The sequence below is a fragment of the Ictidomys tridecemlineatus genome, chromosome X (genome assembly GCF_052094955.1).
Source record: "Ictidomys tridecemlineatus isolate mIctTri1 chromosome X, mIctTri1.hap1, whole genome shotgun sequence".
NCBI lineage: Eukaryota > Metazoa > Chordata > Mammalia > Rodentia > Sciuridae > Ictidomys > Ictidomys tridecemlineatus.
The window spans coordinates 31,158,975-31,177,368 of record NC_135493.1 but is presented as its reverse complement, the minus strand read 5'-3'; the positions used below and the strand labels follow the sequence as shown (position 1 = coordinate 31,177,368).

The window sequence follows — 18,394 nt, the reverse complement described above, 5'->3', positions numbered from 1 at the left end:
TACTTTAGCTTTTATTTGACCCAGGATTTGAAAAATCAGAAACAAAGACAGGAAGGGTTTTCAGAGGGTAACAATGCCATTGTTATTTAGCAGTATCACTCTGGGATTTTCTGGTATCGGGTTGTTAGGCTGCTTTTCTTCTTGATGGACACTATATTATTTACATATTCTATATGATGGAATATAACCAAAGGATTTTTGTAAACTTCATGTCCTGTGAAAGTAAATTCAGATTATCTTATTCTCAAATGGCACATATATTAACACAATTCCCTACCTCTTCTTCCTTTTTAAAATATTTTTGTTTAAAAAAAAGTACACAAGAATAAAAACAAAAGCCACCTGGGTTAAGCATTACACAGTGCATACATGTATTGAAACATCACATAATGACTCATAAATATGTAAATAATAAAGCAAAAAAACGGTACCTGGTTCAGATCAACATATTACCTTGTATTAAGTTTTTCCCCTATTTTATTTATTTTAAAAAATTTAAATATTCTTTTCTGTTACTGGGAACCAAACCCAGGGCTTTGCATGTTAGACAAGTGCTTCATCACTGAGTGAAACCCCTAGCCCATATATGGAAAAAATTTGTGGCACTGGGGATTTGAACCCAGGGTCTCATGCATGCAAAACATAAACTCTGCCACTGAGCTACATTCTCAGCCTATTTTTATTTTTAAAAAATTTTTAATAGATATTACCTGCTTTAAATATTTTTGTAATAATGCAAGATACATGTACATAAAGCAATACAAAAAAAGACATAAAATAAATTGATATGTCAACTAGCTAGAGAAACTTTAAAATAAATTCTTAGCTAGATATGAATAATAAAATAAGTAACAATCTTTAAGCTTTATGAATGTACTAAATTGTAAAAGTAAAAAGTCAGATCATACTGAAGCTATGTGATGGGTGTCCAAGTTTTAGGAAAGAAATAAAGGAACAGAATTTTTACCACCAGTGTTATTTCATTCCAAGAGATAATGGATAAAATCACAACATACAGTTTTTGTCTTCCCACAAGATTAAAACTGGAAGAATATGGAAATTGATTGCTGATATTATGATTTTTCTTTTTATAGCCATGAGAATGTTCTAAAACATTTAATCACATTTGTGATAGTTTCACAATTCTGGATATACTATAAGCTACGGTAATTTTATAGTAGATGAATTCTCAGTATTTTTTTGTAATGACACCCAAATAATATATGCATGAAAAACAAACTGAATAATAAAATGTCTGGATACCACTACAGCCCAAAGAAATCAAGAACGGAAGAGAGAGAGAGAGGGAGAAAGAACAGAGAAAGGAGAGACTGTGTAGTTCTCCCCTCCTCCGATTCATTATACATACACACATACACATACACCATGCATACTATGCTAACCAGTGACAAGTCTCTGGCTGCTTTTTTTTAAAAAATACCATGGGTAAAACTATGACTGTTTTATTTCTTGTGACCTTTATAGTTCCTCTTCTTGTAAATGTTGATCTTGCTTGCTGTCTGCCAAATATTTTGTCTTTGTTAATTATGTTTTTCTTTCTTCTGTTCTTGCTTTTTCATTTTAAAAAAGCACATTTTCAATAACTTTAATATAGTCTCTGTCATTAACTTGTATGTAGTCTCTGTCATATTTCCTCTTTTTCCTTTGTATGCATAATGTCATGCTGCTTATCTGTAAAGTCATGTCCACTTTATTCTGAAAGATGCTTCTGGATTCTTTTCATTAGTTCATTCTAGTCACTCTTTCTTGTTTTGTAAATATTTTAGTTATTCTATATGCATTTAAATGTTGAGTTCTTATGAATCCACACTCTTCATGGTCTCTTTTGGCTTTCATTATATTTACTGTGTCATAAACAGTTGTAACTTTAACATCAACAAAAAGATGATCTGCCTGGCCACTTTCATGTGGAAGTAGAGGAATTCTTAAGAATCAATTTCCTTCTGTATTTTAAGCTACATTTTATTAATTGACAATAATTAACTATTTTAAAGTCATTTACCAAACATTTTTCAGATCTTAACTGTCAAGAGTCAGGGGTTATGAGTTACATAGTCTGAATTGACATGAAGACTGTCCTCTTGAAAAATAAAACATTTGCATTGAGAGAGATTCCCCTCATCCGGGAATCTACTTCTTTTTTTCTAACTGTATCTTGGCTTTTCTTTTCAGTGTAGGCCCCAAGAGGGCACTCTCCAAATCAGCTTGAGGCTTAACTGTGGCATACCCTGCATTTGTAGATTCATTAGCATTCTTTGGAGCAACTTGCTCACAAGAAGGCATCTCAGTACTGCCATCTCTGTCTGAAAAGCCAATGTTGTAACAAGGAATACCAAATGCTGATCTTTTTCTCCCACTAGATTTTGAAGTATAGTCAAAAGGAAATACATTCAAGGGGAGTGTTTCCCTTTTCTGTGTAAAAGGGGCAAACACGCTTCTATCATAACCAGGCATATTTTCCTCTGAAGTTTCAGATACTATCTGAGTAGGTGCACTTTCTCTTGAGGAAACACTAGAAAGGCTCCAAGAGAATCTAATCTTACTTTCACGATTTTGCGTGGAAGCCTTTTCTGTGGCAATTGTTTCATGTTTCCTTTTTGCCTGGACAACCTTTTTTTCAAGAAGGCTTGTAGCACCTTGAAATCCATCCCTCTTTTGAGAATCAAATGAAGATGTTAAAGGAAAACCTGAAAATGACTTCAGGTAGGCAGTGCCTCCTTGCGTGGGAGGCTTGCCATCATTAGAGGGAGTTTTCTCAAAAGAGGTCTCTGGCACTTCAAAGAGGTCTTGACTACCAAATGGAATTGGAAACTTTGGACTTTGTTCCAGTTCCATTTTACTTATAGGTTTCATCTGTTCCTTATGTGGTTTCCTTACTGGTCTTATAGGAACATGCACCTGAGTTATCTGTGTAGGCTCCCTCACTGAAAAAACTGGTTTAGTCTTTTGAGTACAAGGAATGAAATCGTCATCATCACTATCAGAAAAAGAAATATGAAACTTTGGCTGGCTCGACTTTACTCTTGCAGAAAGTCTTTTATTTTCTTCTCTTAACTTTTTTGTTTCTGCATTGAGCTCAGCAATAAACGTAAGATTTTGTTGTTGCATGTTATTAAATTCTTGCTGTAGTGTGTTCCTATATGCTTCATTTATTAAACAGCGGTCACATGTTTTTGCATTTAACTGGTCTCTCAAGTCGTGAATGGTACTATTGAGGATGTCATGCTGTTCGGTCAACTCTCTAATTCGGGCCGTCGAGCCTGATCGCCTTCCGTCTGCTATTCGCAACTTCCTCATACTCGTTAATTTTGTCTGTAAACGGTGCAGTTCTTTATCATGGAGCTCTTTTAGCGTTAGCCATGTCTTTTTAAATTCATCGGATGACAAGTCACATACACTAAGCCGCACTTTATCTTTTCCTGAAGACTTCCTATCATCTCCCCTCTGTCCTCCACCCTTGTTGCCTGCCTGCATCATGTTTCCCGGATTTGAAACAACTGACTAGTCCCAGTGGCTTCACAGAGAAGCTTAGAAAATGGCGGAGGAGCAGCTGAGTATAGAGTACAACGCCTCAAAAATCACCCCTTCCACCCCATAGACCTTGTTAGGAGCTGCTTTAGGGCACAGGTGTGCGAGTGGGTATTCAGAGGTGTACCGAACATACCAGTTCTTTTCTAGGAAGGAGGTACAAAGGCTTTTTGTTGGGAAAAGCCGTTGTGCCGAAGAGGGGAGCCTAAGTCATCGAAATGGCGAACGACAGGCTGCCAGTTGACCAGAGACCGGAAACCCATTGAATTCTGGGGGAAGGCCTAGCTCCTAGGGGCAGAAAGATACCAAAATGCATTGGGGGGGGGCGGAAGTCACTTCTAGCTTAATTTCTAAACCAAACCAAATTTAACTCTTAACATTTTTTATTACTGATGATTGATATTTTGTAATCGTTGAAAACTATCAGTATCGTAAAACAACTGGAAGTGGCCAAGTCAAAAGTCCACAAACTCCCTAATATCCCCTTCACCCCTCCATAAAGGCAACATTGTTTCATCTTCCATCCCTATCTTCTGAGGTCTATAACTGGGTTGGAAATTGAGTCGTTTTCTTGTTTTTTGAGAAACTTAACAAATTTTTGATGTTGAGAGGAGGGTCTTCTGACACCATTAGGTATATCAGAGTAGAATAAAATGGAATTGAAAGTTAAATAATGATAAGGTTTTAACATTTTTAATTTCTTTTTTTAAAAGGATCTTAGTGGTAGGGCTGGGGTGTTGTGGCTCAGCTGTAGAGTGCTCGCCTAGCATGTGCAAGGCCCTGGGTTCAATCCTAAATAAATAAATAAAATAAAGGTATTGTGTCCAACTACAACTAAAAAATAAACATTTTTAAAAAAAGGATCTTAGTGGTGTGTTGGGGAACTAAAGAAATGGATAAAAAGAAGTATATATGATTTAAGGGATTTTTCTATCTGATATAGTTATTTCAAAGCTAGATAAGTAAGTAGAGAGAACACCAGAGTTTATAATTCAAAGGCAAATAGATGGAAGAAAGAAAATAAAGCTTAAAGCTCTTAGACTTTTGGATTCACAGAGCCCTTTGTGTAACAGGTAAAGGCTCCTCTCCTCAGAAAAATGCACACAAACTCACCATCTTGCATAAAATTTTGAGTTCATTAAAAACCCCAGGTCTACCCGGGCAAGATGGCATACACCTGTTATCCTAGCGGCTGGGGAGGCTGAGACAGGAGGATTGGGAGTTCAAAGCCAGCCTCAGGAACTGTGAGGCTGCTAAGCAACTCAGAGACACCTTGTCTCTAAATAAAATACAAAATAGGGCTGGTGGTGGAGTCCCCCTGAGTTTAATCCCTGGTATCACCCCCACCCCCAACCCCTAAAAAAATAAAAGCAAAACAAAAAGTCCAGGTCTAAAATACAAACATAACTTCCCTTCCTTTGGCTTTAGGAATAATGTGGAGATTGGTATAAACCATCCAAAAGAACATTTACAAAGTAAATTAAAGGAAGTTTGAGGATAGATGGGTATAGTAGCACATGCTTGTAATTTAGCAACTTGGGAGGCTGAGGCAAGGAAGATGGCAAGTTGGAAACCAACCTGAGCAAGTTAGCTAGAACCTGTCTCACAATAAGTAAAAAGGGCTAGGGATATAATGCAGTGGTGTAGTGCCCTTGGGTTCAATCCCAATCCCACCAAAAAAAAAAAAAAAAAAAAAAACTAGTGTGGAAACTGAAATACTTAGATTAAATGGTATATTTGCAGTTAATTCAAAAGGAAACTGCTGAGCACTGGGAAGGGAGAGTGTATAGATAAAATTGTGAGTCAATAGGTTGTTGAAGCTGGATTATTGGTACTTGGAGATCTCACTATCCTATTTGCTCATTATTTCAACATCTAATACTTTATTTGATCCATTTTCAGATACTCTCTTAACTTACTGGAATAAAGTATCTCCTCAGGAACTGATAAACATTCTTATACTTCTAGAGTAAGTTACATTAATTTATTTTAATAAACGTTCCCCTTATTTGGGGGATTTAAATGTTACCATTTTTTGGTTTTCAACAGCTTATTTGCTAAAAATGTAGAAAATGTTAAATAATTTTATTAATACAGAGGCCAGCATTCTTTACCCATAGATAGAAGAGAAAATATGAAGATGGAATACTTGCAGTATTACAGAAAATTAGCTAATAATAGACTGTCTTCACAGCCCTGCCTTTCTGTGATCTGGAAAACTAGAAGTGGTATCAGCTGTCCTCCATCATTTACTTGGAGCAGATGCTGATTTAATGAGCAGCTTAAATGATTGGAGTTTATAATCTGTACTCTTATGTAGAGCTGGGTAATTCTCACTTCATAAAGATACTTGGATAAACCTAGTCTGAAGATGGGAAGTTGTCTTATATTGTATGCTGAGCTATTTTTTACATCATTATTAAATGCTAAAAGAAAAATCAGACATAGGATGAAATGCAAAAAATTTTTACATAAGTAGAACGCATGATTTTATGTGCATGTGCAAAACACAAAGTGAATAATCAATGTATAATCACTTGCTTAAAATCTCAAAAATTTGCAGAGGATTTCTGCAGACTAAACAACAGTTAAGATTTTTGAAAAACACTGTAATTATACTGAAATATTTATTAATGAAAATATCTGATGTTGGGGGTTTGCTTCAAGAAAAGCAGAAGGAGTGCGAGTTCAAAGCCGACCTTAGCAATTTAGCAAGACCCTGTCTCTCTATAAAATATAAAAAAGGGCTGGGGATGTGGCTCAGAGGTTAATTTCCCTTGGGTTCCATCCCTGGTACCAAAAAAAGAAAGGCAGAAAGTAAGGAGGGTGAAGGAAGATCTTGTTCAACCCGGGCAGAGGTTGAACATGAATGGCCATAATAATTGTTGAAACTGGAGGTATTTTAATGCCATTATACAAAATATAGACTATGCCCCACTTATAGAGCTTAAGAATTATTTTTATGTTAATTACTTTGTTAGATACCTTTGCTATATTTGTTACAGAACACAAAGGATGTTTTGCATTATCAGGGTTTTATTTAATTGGTTATTAGAATTGTATATAAAAACGAGGTAATTTGGTGCTGATGTAACTGTACTGAGCAAATTTGGAAAGGTCTAATATGAGTGTACCAAACAAATTTGGGGAATATGTAATATGACAATATAAGTAGTTGTATGGTATTTCTGTAAAAATATATTATAATATTATTTCAGTAGGTAATTCTTTGTTATCTCATAACTTCTGAATATTGTATGTTAAATTTGTAGCAGAAGGTACTATATTACTAACATCCTATTGTTTTCTTTTCTAGAGTATGTTTGTTTCACTTTAGATATATGGGGAAAAGAAACATAGCAAGGTAATTTCCATACCACTGCAAATCCATTTTTCCTTCTCTCCCAATAGAGGACAATCTCATTCATGCCATGTGAAACACAGATTATTAATTTTAGGCCAACATTTAAGACATTCATGATTTAGTTAGCATTTCCCAACTTTATATTTAAACTAATGTGAACTGATTTTTAAGTTTTTAAAAGGTAAGGACTAAAGCAATATGGAAAGTTTATACCTTACAAGTTTGCTATACTTAAAACAGTTGCTTGTCTTTCTTTAAGGACTTCAAAAGGGGCTAGATACAGGTGAAGGTAGAAAATCATAAAATCAAGACCATTTTAAGATGTTTTTGCCTACAATTTATCAATACTCACCTCAATTACTAAGGTAAATAGAAATATCCCCAGTAGTGATTGGGACATATATTATATATAATTTATTTATTATTTTTGCCTCTTAAATTCTAGTGAAATAAATACTTAAGGAAATGTTTGCAATGCCCCAAGACAAAGGAAAATGAAGGGTACTTAAGCTTATGTCAGTAATACAAATTTTAGGAGTAGGGATTACTCATTAAAAGAACTCAAATACATGTTTTTTAAGTTGAATTTCATAGCACTTCTAAAAATCAAAGACTTTTAGATGGGGTTTATTGCTGCATCTCGAGAACATTAATGATGAGGATTCTACTTTCCACCAGTATTTTTCCATGACTTAGAGCTGGTATGACCATTATTAAAATGAGCCTTAGCCTCTAGGATTCTGCCAGTTTCCCACTATTTTTATCAGACAAAATTTTCTTCTTTAGTTCATGTATGACCCAGTTGTAAATTTTAAGTGGAACTGTAACATTATAGGAAAACAAAAATTGAGAAATCTTAGCCACAGCTTTTCTTAGGTCCTGTGAAAGAAATGAAACTTTTTGGAGTGTTGTTCACTCCATCCCAATATTTTTGATGAGAAAGGGAGAAATGGGAGGCTCTTTCTAAATTCCTTAGTTGCATTCTTATAATATAGACTGTTTTAAAGATTCATTAAAACTTCATACAATTTCCTGTGATACCTCCTTGAATCCAAGTAATAGTTGATACAATATTGAGCATAGTAGTATGTTTATATAGAAATTATATTTTGGCAATGAAATATGTTATTAAAGCACTCTAGTTCCTAATTGTAAATTTTATTTTAGGGTACATGATGCCTGGCTATCAAAACACTTTGGAATAGACCGAAAATCACAAACTATGCCAGCACTTCGAAACAGATCAGGAGTAATGCAGGCCCGACTTCAGCATCTTAGTAGCCTTGAAAGTTCTTTTACACTTAATCACAGTAAGTGATAATATATGTGGGGTACCCATGTGAAGGAGCTGTGTAATATTATTCAACCCTAAGTCCTGGTTTAAATCACCAATATGATTGGAAAGTTTTTTTTTCCTTGTATGGATGTTTCCGTACCTCTTCTATATACTTATATATAATCATTTCATCATATATGACTAATCAGAAAGTGTGCATGGAATTCTCAACAATTATTTTTTTGTGGTGCTTGTGATCAAACCCAGGGCCTTCTACATCCCAGGCAAATGCTCTACCACTAAGCCAAATCTCTAACCCAGAATTTTCAACAATTTAAATGAGTAATTTAAAAATTTTTTCTTGGTATTAAAGAAATAAAATTTTTCCCTTGGAATTGCTGTTGTAGTCATATTTTGGTATTGGATATACTTTTATTCTGCTGTTAAGCTTTAATGCAAATATTGACATCTCAATAAATGGTATGTATACTATTTGTTTTGTTACTTGTTCATTTAATGATTACAGAACTACATATGCTGAGTTCACTGCAGAAATCGACTCTAAATTCCATTTTGGCAAAGTTATATTTCAGACAAGTTGAAGTATTGACAAGGTAAATAGGACAAGGAGAGAAATCTTGCCCAACTCGGAAGCTGGAGGGTTATATAAATTGAAGCTATCCTCTGAAAAGTAAATATTAATAAAAACTCAGAATAAGAAAACTTTTGTTTTTGTATAGTTGTCTGGAGGTTTCAGAAAAGGAAGCTAGTGAAGCTGGCTTAGTGATATGGTCTAATAAAATAAAATAAAAAAGGATGTTTTTGGCAGATAGACCTTAAGATGATAGATTAAGGACCTTTAAAATTACACTCCAAAAAGTTTCATTTCTTTCACAGGACCTAAGAAAAGCTGTGGCTAAGATTTCTCAATTTTTGTTTTCCTTTTAAATAGATGAAAAAAATATTTCTTCATCTTCTTGAGAAAGTATAAAGAACCTATTCTTCTAATTTAGAAATAAGTTTCATATCATTGGTAATCAAAAACACCTTACCATAGAGCACCACTGTATATATGTAGCTAAATTTTTGTGGGTTTCTCATTTTTGCACAAATAATTAGTGGCACAGCCTAAAATGCCTCCTACATTATTTTCTAGTTACATTACCATGCTCATCACTGAAATCATGCTGCCAAAGAATTGCACACCTAATTGTGTGCTACAGAACTGTTGATAAAGAGGTTATGTGAACATTTAATGAAATTATTAAACCAGACGATATTTGATTAAGGAATAAATGTAGCGAAATCCATCAGGTCTGCTGGTTTTGCAAACCTCCTTTTTTCTTTCTCATCTCTCTGAGTCTTTGAGAAGTCATTTAATACCATTATGTGATTCTCTGTGTTGGACTAAGTTTTATTTACTTTTTAAATCCCAGGTTCTGCAACAACTGAAGCAGACATTTTCCACCAGGCACTTCTTGAAGGCAATACTGCTACTGAAGTTTCTCTAACAGTATTAGATACCATATCATTTTTCACCCAATGCTTCAAGGTAAAGATGAAGGATAAAAATTCATTTGGTATCTTATAGAGAATACATTTTATAATAACTAATTAGAGACCAGATAAGCGTAGTGAAAAGGGCTGGTCTGAGCAGTGAGGTAATGTGGAAGGCAAACCTAGTTTGGCTACTGTGTGACCTTAGGAGGTCACTGGGGACTTTCTTGTCATCCATAAAACAAAGGAATTGAACTAATTGGCTCTTAAGTTCCCTTCTGCCTCTTAAATTCTATTATTTATTTTCATGGTTAAAAATAGTTTTCGTTCATACTTTGGAATATCCAATGATTTTAGTGGAAATTATGGGTAGATCAGTTTGCCCAAAGATCCATTCTGATAAGATAGATGCCCTGTCAGGATAGTTGACGTCTAGGCAAGCTGACTGGCTTCTCTAGTCAGAAGGTTTAGTTTTTTCTCAGATTTTTGCCTTTCAGGCAAATTATTATTGCTATGATTTTAATAAGAGTGCAAAAGCAGTTATCTTTACAGAGTTGGTGAATGGGGTAAAATGGGATAATGGATGCGAGAGCACTTTGAAAGTAAAAATTACACGAGTATAATGTAAGGTCTCCTTAGTAGGAAAATCTAAAGGAGGGGTGGTGGGAATCTTGTTTGAATTCTTTTGAATTATACAGATAATTTTCTTTCCTCCCTCTCTAAGTATTTCAGTTAATTCCTTCAGCCATTTCATGTATCAGCAAGTATCACATGTTTTCTCTCATGTGGAATCTAGAAAATGAAATTTAAAAGATGATATGAAAGTAGAAGAAAGCCTATTAGGGAAGGGGAAAGGGACCAGAGGGCCTCTGGGACAAGGGAGAGTAGATAAGATCAAATCATGGTACATGCATGTATGAAAATGCCACAGTGAAATCCATTAATTTATATAGTCAATGTTGTAATTACTATAATGTTAAAAACTAAAACAAGGTTCACAAACTATTAATTTCTGTACAATTTGCTGTTTCTTTTATGTCTCTTTATAAGAGGCACTTAAGTAATTTACATGGTCTGTTTAATTGTGATACCTGTTATTATCTCTACCCATAGAGGATTTAATTTATCACAAGTGTCTAAACATGTCTTATACTAGACATAGTTTAGAAAGTAAATTAGATAATAGCCTTAAAATGGAACTGGTATTTTTCCTTAATTCTTTTTTTTTATTAGTTTCTCTTTCCTTAGTTCTTACATTATTAAATCTCCCTCAGAGAAGTACAAAGGTGGTTGTCTTGTGGTTATTTTAAATTTACTGATTTCTTAATTGTTATAGGTTCATAATAATACTCTTCCCAAACCAGGTGTGTATTTTGCTATGTTGTATTAAAAAATATTTTTTCATTATTTTAAATGCTTGACTTAAGTATTCTAATTATAGCTTATGTAGTATTTTGAGATTTCCAAGTTGAAAAGATGGCACAAATAGTTTTTAATGACATCTGAAACTTCAAATAGTATTTTCATAAGCAGGTATTGGTGCAATCAGTTCTCTCATTCTTGATGGGGCATAAACTTAAGTTTTTCTGCAAATTGTATTTTTTTTCTCATGTTTTGTAGAGCCAGCTTTTAAACAATGATGGCCACAATCCATTAATGAAAAAAGTATTTGATATTCATCTAGCTTTTCTTAAAAATGGACAATCTGAAGTGTCACTGAAACATGTATTTGCCTCACTGAGAGCTTTCATCAGTAAGGTAAGGACAAAAGCTTTAGAGCTGCTAGTAGCTGTTTTTTATGGAAAAGTAAAGAGGAGAAAGAAGATTATTGTGATGACATAAGGAAACATCAGCTAATGAAACCATTAAGTACTGCCTTTGTAATTAAAGTACTAAACAACAAATCAGAACCTGCTTTTGATTTCATCCTGTTACACATTTCCTATTCAAGAGTGCCATTTTCTTGCTGGTTGTCCTGGTACACACTGGTGATCCCATCAACTGGGAAGGCTGGGCAGGAGGATCACAAGTAGGAGGCTAGCCTCAGCAACTTAGCAAGGGCCTGTTTCGAAATAAAAATAAAAAGGGATGGGATTGTAGCTTTTTGTTAAAGTGTCTCTGGGTTCTATTGCTAGTATCTAAAAGAAACAAAAAGAGTGTTGTTTTCTTTTTCTCTAACTCTAAACTTAACCCTATTTTCCCCTTTGTGTGAGATTTAGAGATTGGACCCATGTACTCATACATGCATGATGCCACTAAACTATACCCTTAGTCCAAGTATCATTTTCAAATTTCCAGATTTGCCAGTTTTTCTTTTGTTTTACTTCTTTTAAAAACTCTTACCATCTGGAAGTATATGAGCCATTAATATACTCATATATAAGCACTTTGAAAGCAGGAACCAACTTTTTCAATGGTGGTATCTTGTATAGTATTTTGGAAATGATAGGTATCCTTCCTTTCAGTGCTACATTTTTTATTCCAAAATTAGAAATTAATTGAATTTGAAGCTTATTTTTAAGTGCCATTTGTAATATAATATATGAATAAAGAAATTTATGGAAAACTGAGTTCAACACAAGCATATTATAAGAAACTAAGGGAAAGAAATTCATAAGTAATTCATTTTATTGTCGGTAGGTACTTCTTGGATAGAGTATCTGAGAGCTTATTGTCCAATAGAGGGAAGCACACACATAAAAGTACACTTGAATACCTGCACATAAACCAAAAAATAAAAATTGTATAGAAAACTAGGGTTAAACATGAGAAAAAGAGAAATGCTCTAATTTCGCAATTGTTTCTTTGTAGCAGTAGAGCTAAGATTTAGTATGGATTTAACAGAAAATGAAACTAAAGATGTAAATGAGGAATAGATCATTGTGTATTCATCTCAAGAGTTGGACTTCATCTTTAGGCATCAGGTAGCCATGGAAAGGTTTTAAGCTTGAAAGTAACACAATTATATTTGTATGAAGAGAAAATTGATTAGGGCCAGGTAAAATCTGTATAAAATGATGGGGGAAGAGGGATTGGTAGCCATACCAAAGGCACTAAAAAGACTCATTCCTGTGGGCTAGATAGGAGATGGGGCCCTGAAATAAGGCAGTGACAGAGTCAAATGCAGATAGAAGACATGTTAAAAAAGATAACTTTTTAGGATTTGGTCATCAATTCAGAGATAACATGATGTTGTCTTGGCTGATGGGGAAACAGGGGGAAAACTGCATTTTAGGGTAAAAGTTAATGAGTTCTGTTTTGTAGACATGTTGAATTTAAGCTGTCTGTAATATATTTAGATACACAGTTCTTTGCTCCAGGGAGATCTGGATTGAAGGAGTAGGCTTAGTGTCATCTCCCACTCATCCATACTACATTTATCAAGCACCTTCTGTGTCAAGTGCTGTACTAGGTTATGGAGATACAAAAGAAGCATATTCTCTGCCTTTAGGATACTTTCAGTGTTTTAGGAAGGAGAGAAAAATAAATAAAATAATTAGCAATTATAATAAGTTCTCAGAAGGAAATGGTGTGCAGGCATAGATGGTTGTCAAATTACAATGAGATTACATTCCAATAAATTCATTTAAAATATAGGAACTCAAAAATGCCTTTAACACACCTTACTTATCGAATACCATAGTTTAGCAACACAGTATACTGTAGTCACATTTATTTTTCCTCAACATCATGTGGCTGACTTGGAGCTGTGGCTCACTGTCACTGCCCAGTATCACGAGAGAGTTTCATATCTCATATTACTAGTGCAGGCACAGATCAAAATTCAAAGTACAATTCCAGCTGAACATGTAGTACTTTTGCACTACCACAAAAAGTTGAACCATCATCATTTGGGGACCACTCATAATGGTAAACTTTAGATAAGTTATTGCTTGAAAAATGAGATTTGAAATGTGAAAAGGGCCCAGCCTTATGAAAGCTTCAAGAAAGAAGATTTTAGGTAAACAAACATGCATATGCAAAGGCCTTGGGTCAGGAAAGAGTTTGGAATATTCTGGAAACTAAAAGAGCAGTGTAGCTGGAACTTAAAATGGGGAGCATCAGTGTATAAGTGGTAGTTGAACTCAACTCTTTGGAGTGGTTTAAATTGCTCTGGAGAGTATGTACAGGAAGAATCAAAAAAAGAATGTTTAAGACCAGAACACTGGAAAGAAAGAAAACAGATGGGGTTGCAAGAGGAATCATTGAAGATGATGAGATGGAGGCATCATGGAGGTAGGAAAAAGGACAAAGAAAAGGGAGATTGTAGAAGCCAAAGAACCAAAGTTTCACATTGTTATGATATACAGAGTGGACAAATAGAAAATAAAAGCAGTTCATTAGAATTGACAATTAGGAGGTCTTTGATTTTAGCCATTGCTCTCTCAAAGTAGTAAGTGATATGTATAGAAGACTTACTGTAGAGATTTACCATGCTATAGCTGTGCTCGCCCTTATATGTTTATTTTTAATCTAGAGTATCTGATCCAACAAGAGTTGGCTTAATTTTCTGAAAACATTAATGAGATTTCCCAACCAGAAAACATAATTAGGCATCTTTTGTTTACATGATATTGCACTTGTTGTTAAGGTGAGATAAAGAAGGTAGATTCCTATGACATGGATTTAAACTCAAGGTTCCCAAGAAGTAATTTTGAATTGGTGGCCTTCTAGCTTCACACACACTGAAAAATACCCATTCTGTACTCTGGGGCAGCTTATTGCTTGCTTGCCTATACCTGTAAGCATGGAAGACTGTAACAAACCATATATACACACATACATACATAAACATATACACACATACATATATCACCACACACATATAATATACTATATAATATATAATCATATGATATATTATACATTATATATGTGTGTATATATATGTCTATAGTGTTTCACAAAGCATACTGAATACATTCTAAAGGTAACAAGTCCACTTGCCTGTTGTGGTAGGTAGTCATTTTAGTATTCTTTTTGCACCAAAATGTATCTGAACACTATTTATAAGTACAGGATGCACATGTGTGTACATATGCAGTTCATATTTTTTGTTAAAGATCAAGTTTTACTGAATAGATTTCAACTATAATTTTCTCAGCACCTGGAAGTTCATAATATAAGGAACTGTGTAAATTTATATGCAAAAAAAATAACAGTTTGTCTTTCCCATTTTTAATGGCCCCATTTGAGACCCATCATTCATCATTTCAGGCATTCATTCTTTGAATACATGTTATTGAGAACCTAATTATCATATATTTCAGACTATCTTGAGCTCTTCACAGGTCCCTAGCATTTATACCAGTGCCTTTACACGTTATAGTAATCTATGTACTGTACTGACTTGAATTGTTCTGTCATCAACACATGTTGGTATTTATGTTAACTAGTCCAGGCTTCTTGAGAGGAGAGCCCCTCATATTGATTTTTGTAACCTAAGAGCAACCAGCACAGTTTTGGGTGAATTTGTAATGGGGCACTTGACATTCAAGTGATTTTATGATTGGGTTTTCTGATACTTATTTCTGCTTTCCTTATTGTTTAGTTTCCTTCAGCCTTTTTCAAAGGAAGAGTAAATATGTGTGCTGCATTTTGTTATGAGGTTTTAAAGTGCTGTACCTCAAAGATTAGCTCAACCAGGAATGAAGCATCTGCACTTTTGTATCTTTTGATGAGAAACAATTTTGAGTATACCAAGAGGAAAACGTTTTTGAGGACACATTTGCAGGTTAGTGAAAACCCAAAGATCCTCTTCATCATCTTTCTTTAGACTCTTACAAGATCAAGATCCAGAGTGACCCCATCCAGTATTAGGTCAGACGTGGCCAGCCATCTAGAACTTGAATGTGGCTGGTTCAAGTTGAGATATGTTGAGACTCTGAAATGCACATAGGCTTTTCAAGACTAAGTACATAAAAATGTAAAATACCTTATCAGGCATGGTAGCACATGTGTATAATCCCTGTTACTCAGGAGTCTGAGGCAGGAAGATCAGGAGTCTGATGCCAGCCTAAGCAACTTAGTAAGACCCTGTCTCAAATTAAAAAATAAGCATAGCATCTTGGTGCACACCTGTAATCCCAGTGACTTGGGAGGCTAAGGCAAGGAGGACTGCAAGTTCAAGGCCATCCTTAGCAATTTAGTGAGTCCTGTCTCAAAGAATGAAAAGGGCCGGGGTTGTAACTCAGTGGTGAAGCACCTCTGGGTTAAATCCCTAGTAACCACCAATAAATAAAAATAAAAAAGTCCTGGGGTGTAGCTCAGTGACATAGCGTGCTGGGTTCAATCCACAGTATATTTTTTTAAAAAAGTAAAATATCTCAATTGTTTTATGTTTGATTTTTATGTTGAAAAGATATGTTGGATATATTAAATAAAATATGTTAAACTAAGTTTCACCTCTGTCTCTATCCAGTGTGGCTACTGGACAATTTAAACTTACAAATGTGGTTCACATTATGTTTTCATTGGATAAGGCTGCATTGGATAAGAGTGCAGGCTCTAGTTTAGATGCTATGGGTAACCTGGAGCAAGTTAACTTCCTTAGCCTCTCAGTACCTTAATTTAATAGGGGTAAATATTAGTACCTACTTCATAGGACTTTCATAAGGATCAGATATGATGATCTTGTTAGACATTATGTAACAGGTAATACAGTTTCTGTTTTTCATACTCTAGCATACTCACTTATTCATAAAACAAAAGAAATCAACCCAGGCCCAGTAGCATGCACCTGTATTCCTAGCTATGTGGAAATTTGAGGCTAGCCTGGGTGACAGAATTAGATTCAAGAGGGGACTGGGTGGAAGGAGGGAAGAGTCAGGGAGAGGAAGAGAGAGGGAGAAATTTCAAGATATATTAAAAAATGAAGACTTTAGAAAGAGATCTACCTGGGCTTAATCTGCTACTTATCTGCTATGTAATCCTAGGCAAGTTGTTGTATCTGCTTAAACCAGTTTCCTCATCTGTAAAATGAGGGCAAGATATTTCATCTTGCAGGGTTATCATGATGGTTAAAAATTAAGTGTGTAGTGCCTGGCACATAGTAGACACTTATTACATAATAGTTATTATTCAGCACCTCCGTATTGTTGTGCTTACTTGATGAAACCACTCTGAACATAATCAAAATTGTCACCAGTTAGTTTGGTAGGTCTTTTTGTAACATAGGAAATCAGAAGCAGCTTATTGGAAAATGCCATTAACAAAGTAAATATTTAATAATAATAAAAAAATAATAAGTACTTCCTTTAAAAATCTGCCATATAATTACTTTTGCATACAAGAGCCAGTCAGCATTACACATTACTTGTTTTTTTAATATCTTTATTTTATTTTTATGTGGTGCCAAGAATCGAACCCAGTGCCTCACACATGCTGGGCAAGCATGCCACCATTTGAGCCACATCCCCTGCCCCAACACATTACTTCTTATATTACTTGCTTTTATATGAAGTGTCACTTGAATAGCCACCTTCCTCCAAAATATTCTGATGAGTGTGCCAGTATGCCTCAAGTTCCCCATTAAGATCCATTCTTCTGGGCCTAAGAATTGGTTCTGTCAACTTTTTTATTCAAATACAGATGAAATAATAAATGTGAAGACATAAAACAGTGTCTGGCACATACTATTGCTTAATAGTGTTAACTAAGTCAGGCGCTGGGTGCATGCCTGTAATCTCAGTGGCTGGGGAGCCTGAGGCAGGAGGATCAAGAGTTCAAAGCCAGCCTCAGCAATTTAGTGAGGCACTAAGCAACTCAGTGAGGCCTTGTCTCTAAATTGAAAATAAAAAGGCCTGGGAGTGTGACTCAGTGGTTAAGTTCTCCTGGGTTCAATTTACAGTACCTTAAAAAAAAAGCTAGTATGATATCCTTTTTTTTTACTTTATTGTTGGTCGTTCAAAACATTACACAGTTCTTAATACATCATCTTTCACAGTTTGATTCAAGTGGGTTATGAACTCCCAACTTTACCCCGTATACAAATTGCTGTATCACATCAGTTACCCTTCCATTGATTGACATATTGCCTTTCTAGTGTCTGATGTATTCTGCTGTCTGTCCTATTCTCTACTATCCCCCCTCCCCTCCCCTCCCCTCCCCTCCCCTTTTCTCATCCCTGTTTAATGTAAATCTTCTTCTCAAGCTCTTCGTCCTTACCCTGTCCTTGTTTACTCCCCTTATATCAAAGGGGTCATTTGGTATTTGTTTTTTAACGATTGACTAGCTTCACTTAGCATAATCTGCTCTAATGCCATCCATTTCCCTCCAAATTCTATGATTTTGATATCCTTAATCCTCATAACAACTCAGTAATTGTTATATTCCCCATTGCACAAATGAGAAAAGTGAGGTACAGAGACATTAAATAGATTTCCCAAAGCCACTTAGTGAATAATTGATAAAGTCAAGATTTGACTTGAAGACACTTTGACTCTAGAGTACACACTTCAGTAACTACTACTGTATCCTGCTTCCTAGGGTCAATGATAAAGCTTCCAGCCATTAACAGTGTAGCGTGAATCTTTTTGGCATTCATCTGAGGTAGTCTCACAGACTAAAAGGTACCATCAAAGGCCATTGCTTAAACTGCTGTTAAATTGGGTAGGTCTTGGCCAGAAACAAAGAAGGGAGCTGAGGCACTGGACTTGGGAGTCCAGCACACAAAAATAGACAAGTGAAAAGGAGTGAGAAACCATCAA

At 35.0% G+C, this 18,394-nt stretch overlaps 1 protein-coding gene across 3 annotated transcripts in view; it reads left to right on the top strand.

Annotated features, from left to right (window-relative positions):
* Window positions 1-18,394, top strand: part of Dock11 (dedicator of cytokinesis 11) — a 186,028-nt gene that overhangs the window by 130,657 nt on the left and 36,977 nt on the right. For all 3 annotated transcript variants that reach the window (XM_013356047.4, XM_021722391.3, XM_021722393.3), the window contains 6 exons: window positions 5,452-5,518; window positions 6,866-6,913; window positions 8,081-8,223; window positions 9,626-9,741; window positions 11,307-11,444; window positions 15,238-15,420. In XM_013356047.4, the coding sequence (XP_013211501.3) occupies window positions 5,452-5,518; window positions 6,866-6,913; window positions 8,081-8,223; window positions 9,626-9,741; window positions 11,307-11,444; window positions 15,238-15,420 (695 nt within the window). The remainder of the gene's footprint in view (window positions 1-5,451; window positions 5,519-6,865; window positions 6,914-8,080; window positions 8,224-9,625; window positions 9,742-11,306; window positions 11,445-15,237; window positions 15,421-18,394) is intronic.